The 16,456-nt window shown below is 48.1% G+C and overlaps 1 protein-coding gene across 1 annotated transcript in view; it reads right to left on the bottom strand.

Moving 5' to 3' along the window:
• The window catches only part of WDR90 (WD repeat domain 90), a 52,498-nt gene that overhangs the window by 35,279 nt on the left and 763 nt on the right, over positions 1–16,456 (bottom strand). The window contains exons 2-14 of the mRNA XM_063315189.1: positions 15,813–15,904; positions 14,934–15,110; positions 13,770–13,908; positions 12,990–13,160; positions 12,438–12,561; positions 11,998–12,065; positions 10,861–10,970; positions 10,443–10,673; positions 9,412–9,474; positions 8,119–8,187; positions 7,248–7,358; positions 6,183–6,328; positions 5,090–5,147 (exon numbers count right to left, since the gene is read on the bottom strand). Of these exons, the coding sequence (XP_063171259.1) occupies positions 5,090–5,147; positions 6,183–6,328; positions 7,248–7,358; positions 8,119–8,187; positions 9,412–9,474; positions 10,443–10,673; positions 10,861–10,970; positions 11,998–12,065; positions 12,438–12,561; positions 12,990–13,160; positions 13,770–13,908; positions 14,934–15,110; positions 15,813–15,904 (1,559 nt within the window). The remainder of the gene's footprint in view (positions 1–5,089; positions 5,148–6,182; positions 6,329–7,247; positions 7,359–8,118; positions 8,188–9,411; positions 9,475–10,442; positions 10,674–10,860; positions 10,971–11,997; positions 12,066–12,437; positions 12,562–12,989; positions 13,161–13,769; positions 13,909–14,933; positions 15,111–15,812; positions 15,905–16,456) is intronic.

Here is a 16,456-nt window from a genome sequence, read left to right as displayed (position 1 = left end):
CATTAAGAACCTCAGTGGCTCCGTCCGTCTGCGGATGCCAAGCCGTAGATAGGGCCTGTTGGGTCCCCGTCAGCTTCAGGAAGGCCCGCCAGAATTTGGAGGTGAACTGTGTGCCCCTGTCGGTCACCACACGTGCGGGACATCCGTGTAGCCTGTACACGTGGATGAGGAAGAGTTTGGCTAGTTGTTGTGAGGATGGGACCGACGTGCAGGGGATGAAGTGGGCCTGCTTTGAGAAGTAGTCCTTCACCACCCAAATGGCCGTTTTCTTCTGGCTGGGTGGGAGGTCCACTATAAAATCCATAGAGATTTCCTCCCATGGGCGGGAGGGTTCTGCCACCCGTTGCAATAGCCCCGCGGGTTTGCCTGGTGCCCGTTTGGCCCTAGCGCACGTTGGGCAGGACGCCACGTAGGTTTTTACGTCTCGCCTGAGCGCGGGCCACCAGAATTGGCGCCGTGTTAGGTGTAGGGTCTTGAGGAACCCAAAGTGTCCCGCTTGCTTGGCGTCGTGTGACCTATGCAAGATCGCCTGGCGTTGCGAGTCCGGGACGTAGATTCTGCCTTCCCCCCATGCCAGGTCTTGCGCCATCGTTACCTTGTCGGGGTTCGCCAGGAACCAGGGGTCGGTTTTGAGGGCGGCGGCGAGGTCCGTGCGCATTCCCCCTGGTAGTTGCGGTTGGCTTCTTTCCGTCGCCGGTTGTCCCGCCGTCGGCTGCGCCGTAGCGTCGAGCTGCCTCCGTGCGCCGCTTCGGGTGGTCACGGCCATCCCCAGTTGCGAGGCGGATAGGACCGTCCCAATGGTGTCTGGGGCGGGCTCTTCGTCTTGGGGCAGTCGGGAGAGGGCGTCGGCCAGGAAGTTCTTCTTGCCCGGCATGAACTTCAGCTGGAAATCAAAGCAGCTGAAGAATTGGGCCCATCGGACCTGTTTTGGGCTAAGGCGTCTAGGCGTTCGTAGGGCCTCGAGGTTCCGGTGGTCCGTCCAGACCTCGAATGGTTGGGTGGCTCCCTCGAGTAGGTGTCGCCATGTCTCTAGTGCCGATTTCACCGCGAAGGCTTCTTTCTCCCAGACGTGCCATCGCCTCTCTGTCTCGGAGAACTTCCTTGACAGGTAGGCGCATGGTTTCAGGAGCCCCGTGGAGTCTTTCTGTAGTAGGATGGCTCCCAGGGAGAAGTCTGAGGCGTCGGCTTGGACCACGAACGGCCGTTCTGGGTCCGGGTGCGCGAGGATTGGCTCCGTAGTGAACAGCGCTTTCAGCTTGTCGAATGCGGTCTGGCACGCGGGAGTCCAATTCAGCACTGTGCCTGGGTTCTTGGCGCGTCGGGTGTCCCCCACCCCTTTGGTTTTGAGGAGGTCCGTTAAGGGGAGGGCTATCTCAGCGAACCCCCGGGCGAATGACCTGTAGAAATTCGCGAATCCCAGGAAGCTCTGTAGTTGCCGTCTGTTGCGGGGCCGCTCCCAGTTTAGCACCGCTTCGACTTTTGCGGGGTCCATTTCGATGCCGTCCCCGGAGATTCGATACCCCAAATAGTCTAGGCGCTCTTTGTGAAACTCGCACTTTGTAGGCTTCGCATAGAGCTGCGCCCTTCTGAGCTTGTTGAGGACTTGCCTGACTAAGGTTACGTGTTCCTCGTGTGTTTTTGTGTAAATGAGGACGTCGTCGATGTAGACCAGGACCCCTTTAAACAGATGTTCATGCAGTACCTCATTGATGAGCTGCATGAACACCCCAGGGGCCCCCGCGAGTCCAAAGGGCAGTACCTTGTACTGGAAAGCGCCTAGGGGGCAGTTAAACGCCGTCTTCCATTCGTCCCCCTCCCTGATTCGGATGCGATAGTACGCCTCGCGAAGGTCCAATTTGGAAAAGACTTTGCCCGTGGACAGGTGGGCGAGCATGTCCTTCACCAGGGGTAAGGGGTATTTGTTGGACAGGGAAGCCGCGTTTAGGCCCCGGTAGTCGGTGCAGAGCCGTAGGGTCCCGTCTTTCTTCTCCCGGAATAAGACGGGGGCTCCGACCGGTGAGCATGCTGGCTCTATGAATCCCCTGTCTAGGTTTTTATCGATGAACTCCCGGAGGGTTGCCATCTCCTTCGGGGTCATCGAATAGATCTTTGGTCTAGGTAGGGGGACGTCGGGCAGTAGGTCGATCCGGCAATCCGTCTTGTGGTGGGGGGGTAGTTGGTCTGCCTCTGCCTCTCCGAAGACCTCGGAGAAGTCGGCGTATTGTTCTGGTAGGTCTGCTGTGGTAGCGGCGTTGTCTTGTGTGGTCGCCTCCGCTCGTCCTACCGTGGGGTTGCTTTTGCCAGCTGGTACTGGTGCTCGATACTCGCCGTCGCCGAATGTGAAGGTGCGGGTCGCCCAGTTGATCCGCGGGTTGTTTTTCGCGAGCCATGGCATCCCCAGGACTGCAATGGGCCGTCCGATGGGCGTGACTACGAACGATGTGCGCTCGGTGTGAGTGCCCATTTGCAGGGTGACCGGCTCGGTTTGTAGCGTGGCTGGTTTCCCTCCCGCTGTAGAGCCGTCCAGCTGGTGGAATGCCAGCGGCGTGGGGAGGGGGAAGCAGCGGAGGTCGAGTTTGGCGACTAGGTCGGGGTGGATGAGGTTTTTTGAGCACCCCGAGTCCACTAGTGCCGCGGCCGTGGTGGCTCCGTTGCCGGCAGAGAGTTGAATTGCTGCCAATATTACGGAGCTTTTGTCGTTTCGTTGAGGTGGTCCGCGTTGCTGTCCCACCGCCTGCCTCGCCACGCGTCTCAGAGCAAGCGGGGAGCATTTCCCGCCGGCTGGTCGGGGTCGGTATTGTCCTCTTCCCCCCAGTAAGCGTCCCAGCCCTCTTCCGGTGTCGCTGTGGCCACGGTCATTCGGCGGTGAGGGGGCGGCCCCGGGTTGGGTGGTTTGGGGCTAATTTTCGGGGCGGGCTTGGGCGCGCTGGTCGGCGGTCGGTTGGCGAAGCAATCCGCCGTCTTGTGCCCTAATTTGCCACACCTCCCGCAGGGCTCCCGGTTGAACTTCTTTTTTGGGTATATGGGGCCGGCCATCCCCCCGTGTGGTGCGGGTGCCTTTTTCCCGACATAGTTTGTGTCTTCCGTGGTTGTCATAAGGAAGGTGCGGTGCGCGTGTTCGGCTTTCCCCGCGAGGTGGATCCACCCGTGTAACGTTTCTGGGTCGTCGCGGTAGAGGGCCCATTGGAGAACGTCGCGGTTGAGCCCCCTTTTGAAGATTTCCAGCAGGGTGGTCTCAGACCAGTCGCAGACCTTTCCCGCGAGGGCTTTGAACTCCAGGGCGTAGTCAGGGACCGTGCGTGTGCCCTGTTTAAGTCTCTGGAGTGCGCTTTTCGCCCGTACTTTAGCTAGGGGGTCTTCGAAGTAGTTTTTCATCTCTTTGATGAAAGCAGGGAAGGTGGCGAGGGCGGGGGAGCTGGACTCGTACAGTTGGACGTACCAGTCCGCCGCCCTGTCTTGGAGTTTGATCGCCACGGCGGCGATCTTGTCGGCCTCGGAGTCATAGGAGTGTCCGTGCCTCCCCATGAACTCCCTAGCGTTGGTAATGAAAAACGAGAGTTTTGAGGGGGTCCCATCGAAGAAGATGGGGAAGTCCTTTGGGGCCCGGGCGTTTTGTGCGGCCCCGCCTCTCGCTTCCCGGGGTGTGGTGTCGGCCGCCTGTGCCGTCTGCTGGCTCTCCGCTGGCCCGTGTGGGTTCGGTGCTTCGCTCGGGGTGTGGGCTTGTGCGGGGACGTCGTTGGGTGGCGCGGGGGGCATAAGCGCCTGGAGCATGGTCCGGAGTTCCGTCAGCTGAGCCCGCATGGCCGCGAGTTCAGCTCGTGCCTCCTCGTCCACAGCCCGCGCCGCCGCTGGGGCCGGTTCCGTTGGCGCGTCCTCGGGGGTGGGTTGCCGGTGGGGTTCATCGTCCCTCCGCCGCGGGTCCGCTTCCTCCTCCGTCTGATGGGTGTCTCCGTCGTCCTCCTCCGTGTTGAGCACCGTGGGGCTGTCGCTCCACGCCCGTTGCTGGGGTGCGATGTGGGGCGCGGGGTCCTCCGCTGGTTTCGGAAGTCGTGCTGCTCCCTCCCGCGGTCGGGTTGCCTCCGTCGCCATCTCCCCTTGGGGTTGGAGCTGAGGCTCGGGTCGGGTGGGGTGGGCGTCCATGGCTCCGGGAGTCCGCGGTGCCTCTGGCCTCGGTCGGTCCTCCTCTGTCTCTTGCCGCGCGGCTCGCCCTCCTTGCCCGCGCCGTTCCGGCCTCATCTTGCTGGTCTTCTCGCCGTCTACTCCTCCCGCGGCTCGTTGTCGTCCGGTGGGGCTCGGCGAGGCTGAGTTTATGACTCTCAGCTTTATGTCATGCGCTGCCTACCTCTGAGTAACGTTCAGACGCTGGTTTGCAAATCAGGTTCTGGTTTATTTCAGGGCAGGTACAACGTTGGTAGAAAAAAGCTGAGAGTGACAGGAGCGCGCCGGTGCGGGGTTTAAATACCCCGCGCCGGTCAGCGCCCCCTCGCTCACGGTCACGTCACCCCCCTTTGTCCCATGCGTTGCCCTGCCGTTGGTTGAGGGTTTCCAGGATCGCCCATCCTCAGGTTTCCATTCTTCTGCTGATTGCTTTCAGCTGGGCGATCCCCGTTGTATTGCCGCTGATGGCTTGGGTGGCTCCGTGATTCGTTTAGCTATTGTTTGTTAGCCGTTAGTCGTTGTGGGTTGATGGCTACTTAACTTGTGCCCCTTCACTTATTTCCTTGTCATTGTCATGTGTGCCATTGCGCTGATGACTTTAGCTCAACGGCACTCATGACAGGAGATGGCCCACATGTGTTCTGGATGGCTGCTTCCCACGAGGAGACCGCAGGACAGCAGTTTTCCATGGGTGCGAGTGCTGGGAGGCGATGGGAATAGCCATCTTGCTCGCAACCACAGTCATCACCTTTGAAAGGACCCTAAGATTGCTAACCTTTCTAATAACTTTCGGAAATTGCTACTTTTGAGCTATTAGAGACCTTTGGAACAACAGGTTTGAAAACGCCAGGTGAGTTTGCCTTAGTCCTGAATGAAAGAAAAACCCTCAACGTCCTCACCTTCTCTGAAAACAAAATGCCGACTTACTCACCGTTTTCCCGCGTTTGTCTTTCCCGGTGCCACAGAGGACATTTCCGTTGTATGAAAAACTGGTGGGGGGAAAATGGTGGGTACATCAAAAGTCCAGCATTTCTAGCCCAGGAAAAATAAGCTACTGATGGCTGCTACTGCTTAAGAATTGGGGAACAGATGTTTCCCCTTTCCCCCTTTCCCCAGTCACATCTACCTGGCCCACCAGAGCAGGGAGGCAGGGTATGCTGTGGGTCCCATCAGTCAGGGAAGTACATCTAGTGGGACCGAGAAAAGGGGCCTTCTCTGTAGTGGCTCCCTCCCTAAGGAATATCATTCCCCAGGAGAGAAGATTGGCCCCCACCTTGATACTTTTCCGGAAGGCCCTGAAGACGTGGTTCTGTCAGCAGGTCTGGGGACCCCAGGTCCACACGTAGCCGATCAAGCGGCTGATTTGATTGTGTTTGCAGCTGCGGTGTGGGGAGGTGTCAATGGGTTTTTTTTATTGTGGGTTTTAATTCTATAAGCTGCCCGGAGTTCCTGTGAGTTGGGCAGCCATAAGTATTTGTTTAATAAATAAAGAAGTACATAAAATTTAAGTGAAAATGGCGAACGGTCATTCTCCAAAAGCCGCATGAGAGTTCGGTTCTCGAAAGCTTCCAGAGGGCCACCGCAGAGTGGCCACTCTAATGCCTAGGAGGGGCTGTTGCATGATGTAGGTGCCATGATGGAAACACTTTTTTTTTTTGTTAAGAACTTTATTAAATTTCAAAATATATAATTAAAATACAAAATAGAAAATGTAGAAAAGCAAGAAGATAGAACTAAAGAGAAAAGAAAAAACTATAAAAGTGAAAATAGGAAACAGAAACGAAAGGTGGCTTCGACTTCTCCAGTACAGATATAGACACAACTAAGAAGATAATCTCTTACCGTTAATTAAACTGTATTAAGATTGTTTCTATCAAAACACACCATTTAATCACTAAACCCCACAATTAAAGCTTCATCATGGAAAAGCCACACTTGATGGCCTCACCACGCTGGAGAGGGACACTACCAGCTCTTCCAGCTTACGTTCCACCACACCTCCTTCCGAGGCGCCCGGCACTTACCTGAGGCAAGAGATGGAATGGATCCCTGTTTTAAACACGCAAAGGCACTTTCCGCTCAGGAAGTCCCAGAGACGCACCACGCTCATTTCTCCCATCTGCGCAGATGCCAGCAAAGTGCTTTTGTTGTTGAACGCCAGGGCCGCCACCTACAGAAAATCAAGCCGCTGTGCAAAGGGTCTCCTGCGGCGTGGGGAAGCTGGGCCGCACACCTGGGAATAATGTTCTTTAAGATGGAGTGTCCTGCTCTGCCCAACCACTGTCCTCCCCGGTTGTCCAATTCGGATTTGCCACGTTGGGTGCAACAGGCCACCGCATACAGCCATCAGAGCTGAATTGCTTGGGTACAGCTTGTAGTACAAACCTAGGAATTAAGTCTTGACCTGGGTTTAGCATGTTGTATGAACTCAGCTAGAGTGCCAGAGTAGTGTTCAGTCTTATGTTAATACACCAAGCGCTATTTCCCTGCCTTTTCTCTATGACATGTCCCCTTTCCCCAGGCTGATTCAGTCAAGGGGAAGACAGTAATGGGCATACTGCATTTGCCTAAATGATCTTCCTCAGCTTGATAAACACAGATGTATGAAACCAAGAGCATTACCTGATTCAAAAGGACGTGCAAAGACATTTGGAAACAATGCAAGGATAAAAGAAGATTTGCAATAAATGTATTTGTGGAGGCAAATGCTGATCTGACAGCATTCTGAAAATCAAAACACACGCGTGTAAGAATTGATAGGAAAAGCCAGATGAGTCAATATGAAGGAAGTAATTTCCATGAACTGGCCACTTTTGGTATGCAATCCTTTAGCTACTGCTGGAAGTCTACAGAATACATCCTGCAATATTATTTGTGACTCTAGCCCAGAGTTTCTCAAACTAGGCGGCTTTAAGATGTGGGGGGAATGCTGGCTGGGGAATTCTAGGAGTTAAAGTCCACACATCTTAAAGTTGCCAAGCTTGAGAAACACTGCCTCTAGACAATTCCCGTAATGCATCCTTCCAATGTTAGGGATGTGTCTATACTTGGAATGCCTTTTAAATTAAAACACAAGGAGAAAAAGTTACCTTGTCGGTGTGGCCAGCAAAAAACCTCTGTTTGCCAGAATCAAGTGCTACTGCTACAATCAGAGCATGGCAAGGGTAGACCACTACTGCACTGCCGGCAGCCCACAATGCCTGAGTGAAAAAAAAGAAGAAAACGTCACAACTTTTATAACAGAGGTGCCCCTTCTGAGGCCCAGGGGCTGCTGGGACTCCCAGATGACCCGCAGGTGCCTCACAATCTCTAAACTGTAATTCTGAATAGGATACAAAATGAACAATATTGCATACCAGAGAGCAATCATACAAACTAGGTTGAAATTAGAGATCAAAGTAAGCTTCATCCTGGCTTAATCTATTATTTTTGGGGAATGTGGCCCCTTGTGTGCCATTCCAAGGCCTAAAGGGATCTTACAGCCCAGAGTAAGTTGTGCACTCCTGCTGTATTGGGACAGTATACATATGTATTAATGAACACACACACATCCTGTTCACAGTTCGTATATGTATAATGGTCAGTGTTGGGGAGGCCATTGGGCCCTAACGACTACAAAATACTTCAGTGGACACTGTTATCAGAAGATGAAAGATGATATAAATGTATTTTGAATATGAAGGATGTTGCTGTGGCTTTCCTGCTAGAGAGATGGGAGCGGAAAGCGCTGGAAAACAGGAGAAGGAAGCAGGATGTCTCGTTCTGCCTAGTAGCCTGCTTGTCTTGTGTTTTTACCTTGCTTTTCCTCCAAGGCACTCACTCTGGCATGCATGGTTTTTCTTACCCCCGTTAGAGAGAAATAAGAGAGTCCCTTTTGGGAGATGGGCGGTGATAAATTTGATTCATAAATGAAATAAATAAATAAAATAAAATATGCTGGTTAAATACGGGTATACTGACCCATTTGGTGCTGCAGCCCCCAAACCCAATAATCTTCTTCAGCTTCAGAATTGGATCCGGCAACAGCCTCTGAAAACCAATCCAGAGTTACGTTCAGTCAGGAAGCATCAAATGTGAAAGGGGCCTCCTCTGTGCCAACACAAGGGACAACTTCCTACTGTGGCTCTACTTCTTTCACTAAAGCAGCGGTGGACAACCTCTGGGCTGGCTGGGGAATTCTGGGAGTTGAAGTCCACCCATCTTAAAGTTGCCAGCGTTCAGAAGACTGACGTAACCCACAGCAGTCCATTTGCTGCCCCCAGAGTGAGCTTGGCTGATTCCTTCACCCCCTTCTGTGATGGTTTTGGTGATGTGGGGGGAATTAAGAGGTGAGATGGGTACCTCGTCTTGCAGAGGTTTCAGGCACCCATTACCCCGCCTAAAAACTCACAACTCTTCACAAAATTGGGTTCCTTTTTCCCATTTTATGGGGTTTTTAAGAAACAAAACGTGCACATTAAATGTCTGCACCCCTTCAGGCACCAGTTTTGCCCCTTAACCCTCATTCCCCCTAATGCTAAAAGAACAGAAAATCAGGGGAAAAAAATAGCCTTCATCACTCCGCTACAACGGCAGCCCTCAGTCAGGAAAGAAAGACTTAATGCAGTGATGTAGCAATTAGCCATCCTGCCCCAGAGCATCACTATCTCCATCGAAATGCCAAATGCCAAATGCCTAAACGGTCCCTCATGCCAGTCACTAATTCCCACTGTGGAACGGGAAGGCCTATCCTTATGAAGAGCTGCATTTTGTGTATTGCCACTGAATTTAGAGTTGTATTTAGTGGCATAGTCCACACTTTGGATGCTTAGGCTGATCTCTAAAATCTCCAAGTACACCAAGGAAAGATTCCTGCCTGAAACCTATGGGACAGCAGTCAGTAACAGGAAGGATCCAGACCCATGTTTTTCGAACTTGGCAACTTTTAGACGGGTGGCCTTTAATTCCCAGAATTCCCCAGCCAGCATGTTTGAAAAACACTGATCTAGGTGGACCAACGGCCTGAACTGGTATCAAGCGGCTTCCAAACATCCATCATCCGCACAGTGTTCCTGCTGCTCCTGGCCAGAACTGAAACATCATCAGCCACAGAAAGGAGTTGAGGGCAGGAATAACAAAATGAAAGAGGCAGAGATTCAGAAACAGCTCCTTGGCCCTGACGTGACTGTGCCTCGGAGATGAAAGGGTCTCCCTCCATGAAATCAGGAAAGCATTCCAAGATATACATTGGAAAAGAATAGAATTGCTTCTCACCGTGCTGGGAACAGAGCTCTTAGCAGAGATTGTCTTTGATCCTGCCGTCTGCATGTATATGCTCTGGAGAAACACAGGACACGTTAAAGGCTGGGGGCAGGGAGGATGGCAGGGACAAGAAAGAATGACACAAGTTGGTCGGGGTGGAAAACGCTCTATTCTAAGTCATGTTAAACCGAGAAGCTGCGCATTCAGAGCACTTGTCACAGCTCCTTCAAAGTGTCAAACAATTCAGCAGAAACATATGTAACACAGGAAGATCACAAGCTAAAATTTAAATAATGTTTCACTGCAACTTGTTCAAAATCCATGATTTTCCATGCAAGTTTTAGTGTAACCTCCTAGCTGGTATTGTAACTAAGGCCACACACAAGCTTATGCAATGTGTACCATCCATATTTACTTGAGAGTAAACCTTACTGAGCTCAGTGGAATCGCTTGGAATCCCATATATGCAGGGCTGAGCCATAAATCTAAGTATATGTCAATGAAATAAATATTCTCCCAAGCTTTTCAGATCTGTTTCTCCTATTGGCTCCTCCAGGTCAAATTTCACAAAAGAAGTATTTGGAATGGCATCTATTATTTTGTATTTGCAAGGCATTGAATATATTGAAGACATTTGCTCACCAAAGAAACCTGTACTAAACTTACACTTATGAAGACTTAACTTTTATTAATAACATTTTTATTTAAGGACTTCCCCGTAAAGCAAGCAGAAATGAAAACATCATGTTTTAGGGGGAGAAAATGCCACACAGCTTAAATATTCTGCTGCACAGACTGTTGGTATATATTTATCATTTCCAAAGGAGCACCTAACAGTAACTTATATGATGGTGCACACAACTATTGCTTACATACAACTATTAATGGATGTAAATGCACACCCATCCATGGCTAGCACCCCTAAGAGATTTCTCTCAGCCCACCATTTCCAACCCAAACTGAAACCTATGGATCCATTAAACTGGAACATCCATTCATAGGAATGTATATATAAGGAAGTATGGCTTGCAGTTGCTGCATACCTCGTCAGAGTCAATGGTAACAGCATGGACAGCGTCATCCCCATTTTTGTGGGCGTAAACATGAATGCTGCCATCGTCTGTTGAAGATGGGAGGAAACAGGAATCTCCTCTGGCCTGTGGCCCTTCTCTCAGGTGGGTCTGGTCCACAGTGCAGGCTGCCCATAGAGTCTCAGACCTTGGCTGGTGAATCTTGGGGACGTTCTTTGTAAGAAGGGGAGACTGGCGAGGCATCTTTTAAAAAAGAAATAAAAGCTTTGGAAAGTGGAGGTTAAACCTAAAGTATGCTGATCCATTCTTCAGCGAGAGGCAAATAAGCTGTGGTTCCTAGAGAGACAGTAGCAAGCTAAGCTCTGCAGCAGCTGAGTGAATTCTGTACTACATACAGCTCTGGGTGCAAGAAAGATCAAAGCTTACACACCTCTTTGGGACTGGTGATTTGCTGGATGAGAGACACGCGGTCCCGAACTGGCTTGCTCAGGGACACTTCCTTGGGAACCTGGGTCACTGGATCGTCTTCGGTATGACCAGCTGAAAAGATTGAAGGAAAACAATGAAGACCTATCTCTTTCCTCAAGGGTTAGGGTCTGGACATGGAGCCCGATATGCCTACTGGTGTGTGAGTTGCTCTGAGCTGCCTTTGATGATCATTCTCAACTGTATTTTGCTCTATTTTATATTGGCTTTTGATTAATATGGTTTTTATGTATTGCTTCTTAACAGCCCAGAATTACTTGGTTAAAATGGGTGGCCATATACATTTTCCAAATAAACAAACAAACCAATAAATAGATAAATGAAAAATAAAGTTACCATCAGGATCATTTTTCATGATCAATTTCCTTCTTCTAGCCCTGCTGTCAGGACACTAGGGTTTCAGAGACATTTATTGGGGATCTCCTCAGTAAGAAGGTAAGTACAAATAGACAAGATCATCAACAGTGGCTATTTCAATGGAAGACTGATCATGAATCCTAGATCATAGCCTTCATTAATTGAACAGAAGCCTGAGAGTGGCCAAAGGTTTCCGCAAACCACTATGCCATGTGCACGCACCCACAGGTGCAGGTGCACACATTATTTAACAGACACATCAAGAAGGTTTCTAAAGGTTGCAGAATGGAAAACAGTATTCCTAAACAGCTGAACTGTCTTTCTTAAATCCAGCTACTGGGTGCCAATATAGATCTGTCTCTGCTCATTACTGAGGGAAAGGAGAGGATGATTCTAATAAAAAAGTCAGAATGGTGATAGTTGACCAAAGAGATATCTGTACTAAAATAAATGATTAATCAGCTTAATTAATCGATCTATACATGAGTGGAGTTACACTGGAATTACAGTGTATGGTTCAACCATGAACCACAACCCCTGGCTCACATCCTAGAATCACCCAGACCTACTTTTTTTCTGCAGGAATCTTGAAATTGCGTAACCTATACTTACATCCAGTTCCCATTATCCATATATCCTTCGCTTATACTGTAAGGGAGATGCTAGCACAGGAAGTTGCATATGCATTATTTCTGATTTTTTCAGTCTGAATTCATTCACTTACCAGCACAGGAATTCAAAGTGCCTTTCTGAATAGAGTCAAAAGGCATCCTGGATCCATCAGAAGGAAACCTGAAGAAAAAGATCAGAGAAAGGCTAATGCATAACAAATTGAATTTTTGTCCAGCATTTCAGCTGCTATCAGCCAGCAAAACAAAGTCTTCAAGTTGTAATGATGGTGGACAATTGAAACCGACCAGGCTGAGAGAACAAAAAAACCAAAGGAAATTATGGTACACAGGTTTGGGGGGCTCAAAGCAGAAGTTTCCATTAGGAACATCTCAGTTGTGGAATTTCCGCTCTCACAAAGTCCCCCAAAATCACATACATATCCATCATGTTTTTCCCTTTCAGGATGAGCAATATTATGCAGAGCAGAAAGACCAACAAATACTAAGGCAAAGAAACTAAAGGCCTAAGAAAAAGAAATTTAGCAAAATTTACCGAATGTAATCATAGAGGTCATGCCAATTTTCTCCTTTGGGCACTGGAAACGCCATTTCCCGAGGCATGGGAGAGATGCTGCGCAATGCCAGCTTGGACTGCTGAGCCTCAGAAAAGGTCAACGCTAAAAGCAAAAAAAGGATGAGCGAGACAGATGTGCTTGTTCTTCGCTGAGATGATGGCCAAATGACAAAAAGCACGTCCTGATGTCATGATGCCAGCCCTCCCCTTTCATACAAGTGTCGTAATGTTACATGCAACTATGGTAGGGGCAGGGTTTAAGTTGCAGTGCAGGATGTACCACTTGTCCCTTCTTGCTCGCCTTATGAAGCCTATGCTTGCATAAGAAAAGAACCTTTTCGTAAATATCCCATCATAGGATCAAGCCAAAAAACCATGGAGAAAGAGAAAGATGGAAAGGATTTAGGAAGCAAAAGATCAACTGAGTGGGCTCAACCCACTCTACTCAGACTGCCTAACACATCTGTGAAGAGGTTTAGGTTCAGACAATCATGGACAGCAATCCCTGCACAAACTCTTCAAAACTCTCACCTGGGTCAAAGAGCAAATCACTGGTAAACAGGTTTTTCACCAACAGGTTGGAGCACAGCTTGACACTTTTCAGATGACTGTAAGTTCTGTTCAAGTAGAGGCCAAGAATGTGGCGGAGGTCAAGCATCAAACAAGTCCATCGCACGTTGCTGGGGGCGAGGCCCACCAGATCTGAAGGCCCAAACATGCCAGTTCTGAATTTCTATAGACATTTGACACACACAAAAATCCCAGCCCCAAACCTTATACACAAATGGCCTCATCATTGATGTTCAAACATTTTTTTAGACAAGGAAATAGCATGTAGACAGGAAATCTCCAATTTAAATCTCGTCTCAAATACAAACCACCAAGTAACCTTAGCAAACCCATAAATTTTCAGCTTCTGTTCCCAAAAACATCCTTCCCCAATCTGGGTGCCCTTAAGATAGGTTGAACTGCAACATCCATCATCCCCTAACCTACAAACTCTACAATGTTAAAACATTCAGAATACTAGAATGATTGTTGATGAACAGTTAAGTTGATGAACAGAAAGACTCAAAAGCATTATTATAATTGCCAAAATAGAGTGCTAACTGAACGGTTGCTAATCTCTCTTCCACCTTGAGTTGTCTTGTTACAGAAGTTCACAGTCTGAACCATCAACTCATTTCTCAGGGAAGTTAGATCTAGGTTCCTAAAGTCCTGGGGGTAAAATCAAAGGCAGTAGAGTTGGCTGGATGATGTGGTGGGAAAAAATATCCCAGAAATTTTTATTTGACCTTCTTTGCATTTTACCTCGCTTAGAAGTCTTGGCTGTACTTTCATAGACTGACCCGCGGGCTGCCCCACAAATATATGGGAACTGCAGCCATGTGGCTGTGGACTTGAATTCTTTAAAGAGGTTGGAAAATGAAATACGGACCACTTGGCTGTCCTAGGAATGAAGAGAAACAGCCTGTTCATAGAGACGGAATTATTATTCTCAGAGCGGCAAATATTTTGCAGTTGATAGACAGCCCATGCAAGGTAACCAAAGCTGAATACTGTTGCTTACATACTGTAGATTGTGTGATTTTCAACCAGGATGTAAATTTTCTCCTAAGCTGCTTTTCATTTTGCATAGTTTACCACTTGCATCATTTACTCTGTTTCTGCCAGACATATGTACATATCTCAGTACCTACAGCTAAACCGAATACAGGGTCAGGATGCCAAGCAAAACACTTCGTAGCTTCACGGAGAATATAGAGTAATCCTTCCCTTGCTACTTTAGACCACTTTTAACTACAAGTGCAGAGATTAAAATATAATCTTCACAAGAGTCAGAAAAAATCAGGAGTCTGGTAGCATTTACTCAGATTAACAGGTTTTATTAAAATAAATAATAAAATCTATTAGTCTGAAAAGGTGTTATCAGATTCCTCCTGATTTTTGGCCAGCACTCCTCCTATTATGTCTTAACAGACAGTGAGTAATTCAAAAGTAGGCCTCAAGAAAACTGACAGCTGCAGTGCTCAGGAAAACGAATCTGGCATCCAGTATCAACTACTCATAAAGTGCCAAAAAGCAGATGGCATCAGGATCCCAGAATGGCAAGAACCACTTAACAAGGAAATGTTTAAAAGGCAGGTGGCAGATACCCAGCGCTCCTTAGCTGCGTTCATCCTTCTCTTACTCCAGGACCACTAGGCCATGGGAAGGATCCTAAAAATGTTTTTGTTTGTCTTTTTTTTTTTTAATCCTGTATTTTTATTACAAGTGGTTATATTGTTTGCAAGCTTCTTTGGAAGGAATGTTGCTCTGAAAGTCAAGAAAGAAATAATTGTAAGAAATAGTCAATAAATGCTATAATATGCAGGTATCACTAGAGGACTGCAGTGCTTCCAAGCACATTAGCCTTTTATTTATGTCATTATTGCACCACAACCAACATGCAGCCAGTAATTAACTCTCACTCACCTCAGTAGCAACATCCAGATGCACTACAAAATATTTGCCTGGTGCAGGTTTGAAGAGGATGTAGATGTAGCAACCAGTGAGACCCAAGGACTGTGTGCCAGTCTTTGGAAGCTGGAGGTAGTTGCTGGCCGGAACGGCCCCGCTAATGCGATATACCGTCCCTTTCAGAGTCTTGTCCTGAATAGAGAGAATAAACAGATCCCAAAATCTGTCTTTCCATAGGCAAAACCAGTCTTATAAAAATGTGGAAAATGAAGTAGAAGCAGTCAGAGATCCTGCCTCTAACATATAGCATCTGGAGATCAACACAAGCTAAGAGCTGAGGCAGGAAAGCTCAGATATCCTTAAGACTTTTGTTTTAGTAGGGAAACCATATAGAGGCTGCAAAAAATCAGATGGTCTTTAGATGGCAGCAAAGAGATACAGAAAGTACTAATTCTCTGTTGCCAAGTGGTTGGTATGATTTTTGCAGCCCAGAATCGTACATTTCAGTTTTAGATCTCTAGTACATGAAGATGGTACTCTGGTACCAATAAAATTGAATATGAAGGCACAGGATACAAAACCTTTGCTGAAGGGAAACAGGTGTCATGAGTGCTGATGGTGAGCAGGAGGGGGCCACTATCCAGGGGCAAAAACGCATGCATAGTTTAGAGACTTTGAACTGTCATTCAAAGAGACACAGAACAGACCCGCCTTGACTTTTGGGGGTTTATCTGTCTGGGTTTTCCCACGCTTCTTCAGTTTGGTAGGATTTTCTGTCTACATCTGATTCTTTTCAGGTGTAAGAGTAAGCTAGCCACAGGATTCCATAGCAAGCTGCGTGAATGCAATTTATATTGAAGCTACTGAGAGAAATGTCAAGAAATTTGGCCTTACCATAAAGGTTGTCACATCCCCATCCTTGGTGGATCTTTTCCATTCTTCTACTTTGAAATGTTTGAAGATGTTCAGATAAGGATGTTGCCACACTGGGGGGCGGGGGGAGGCGGGTTGGAATAAAAGAGAAGTTAGCCCCCAACTATATTATTCCCAATACTGAATTCCCCATTCATTCTGAGCAGGCCTCCGGTAGATTTTAAAATTATGACTGGAAGACATCTGAAGGTGAATGTGCACCTGGTGAATTTCCATCTGTCTGGAAGCTGTCAGTTTTTTTTTAACACATTCCCTAGCCTTTGGGTGCCTTGTAAGAAAGGCGTCACCAGCAAAAATCCAAGGTTTCACTGTTCTCTCCATGGTAAAATAAAGTTACAATCAATGGACTTTTACCCTATTTGTTTGTTTGTTTATTGATTTCACTGCCCATCTCAGGTATATGGCTCTGGGAGGCTCACAACCGTTAAACACAATGGCAAACAGTAAACAAAAGACAATATAAAAACACATAAAGGCACACAAAAGCATATATATGTGTGTGTGTGTGTGTGTGTGTATGTGTGTGTGTGTGTATGTATACATACATACACATACATACCCAGATACATACACACAATCACACACATATACATTTACTCTGCAAC

The sequence above is a fragment of the Candoia aspera genome, chromosome 14 (assembly GCF_035149785.1).
Source record: "Candoia aspera isolate rCanAsp1 chromosome 14, rCanAsp1.hap2, whole genome shotgun sequence".
NCBI lineage: Eukaryota > Metazoa > Chordata > Lepidosauria > Squamata > Boidae > Candoia > Candoia aspera.
The sequence above is the reverse complement of the archived record's forward strand: the minus strand, read 5'-3'. Positions and strand labels throughout refer to the sequence as shown.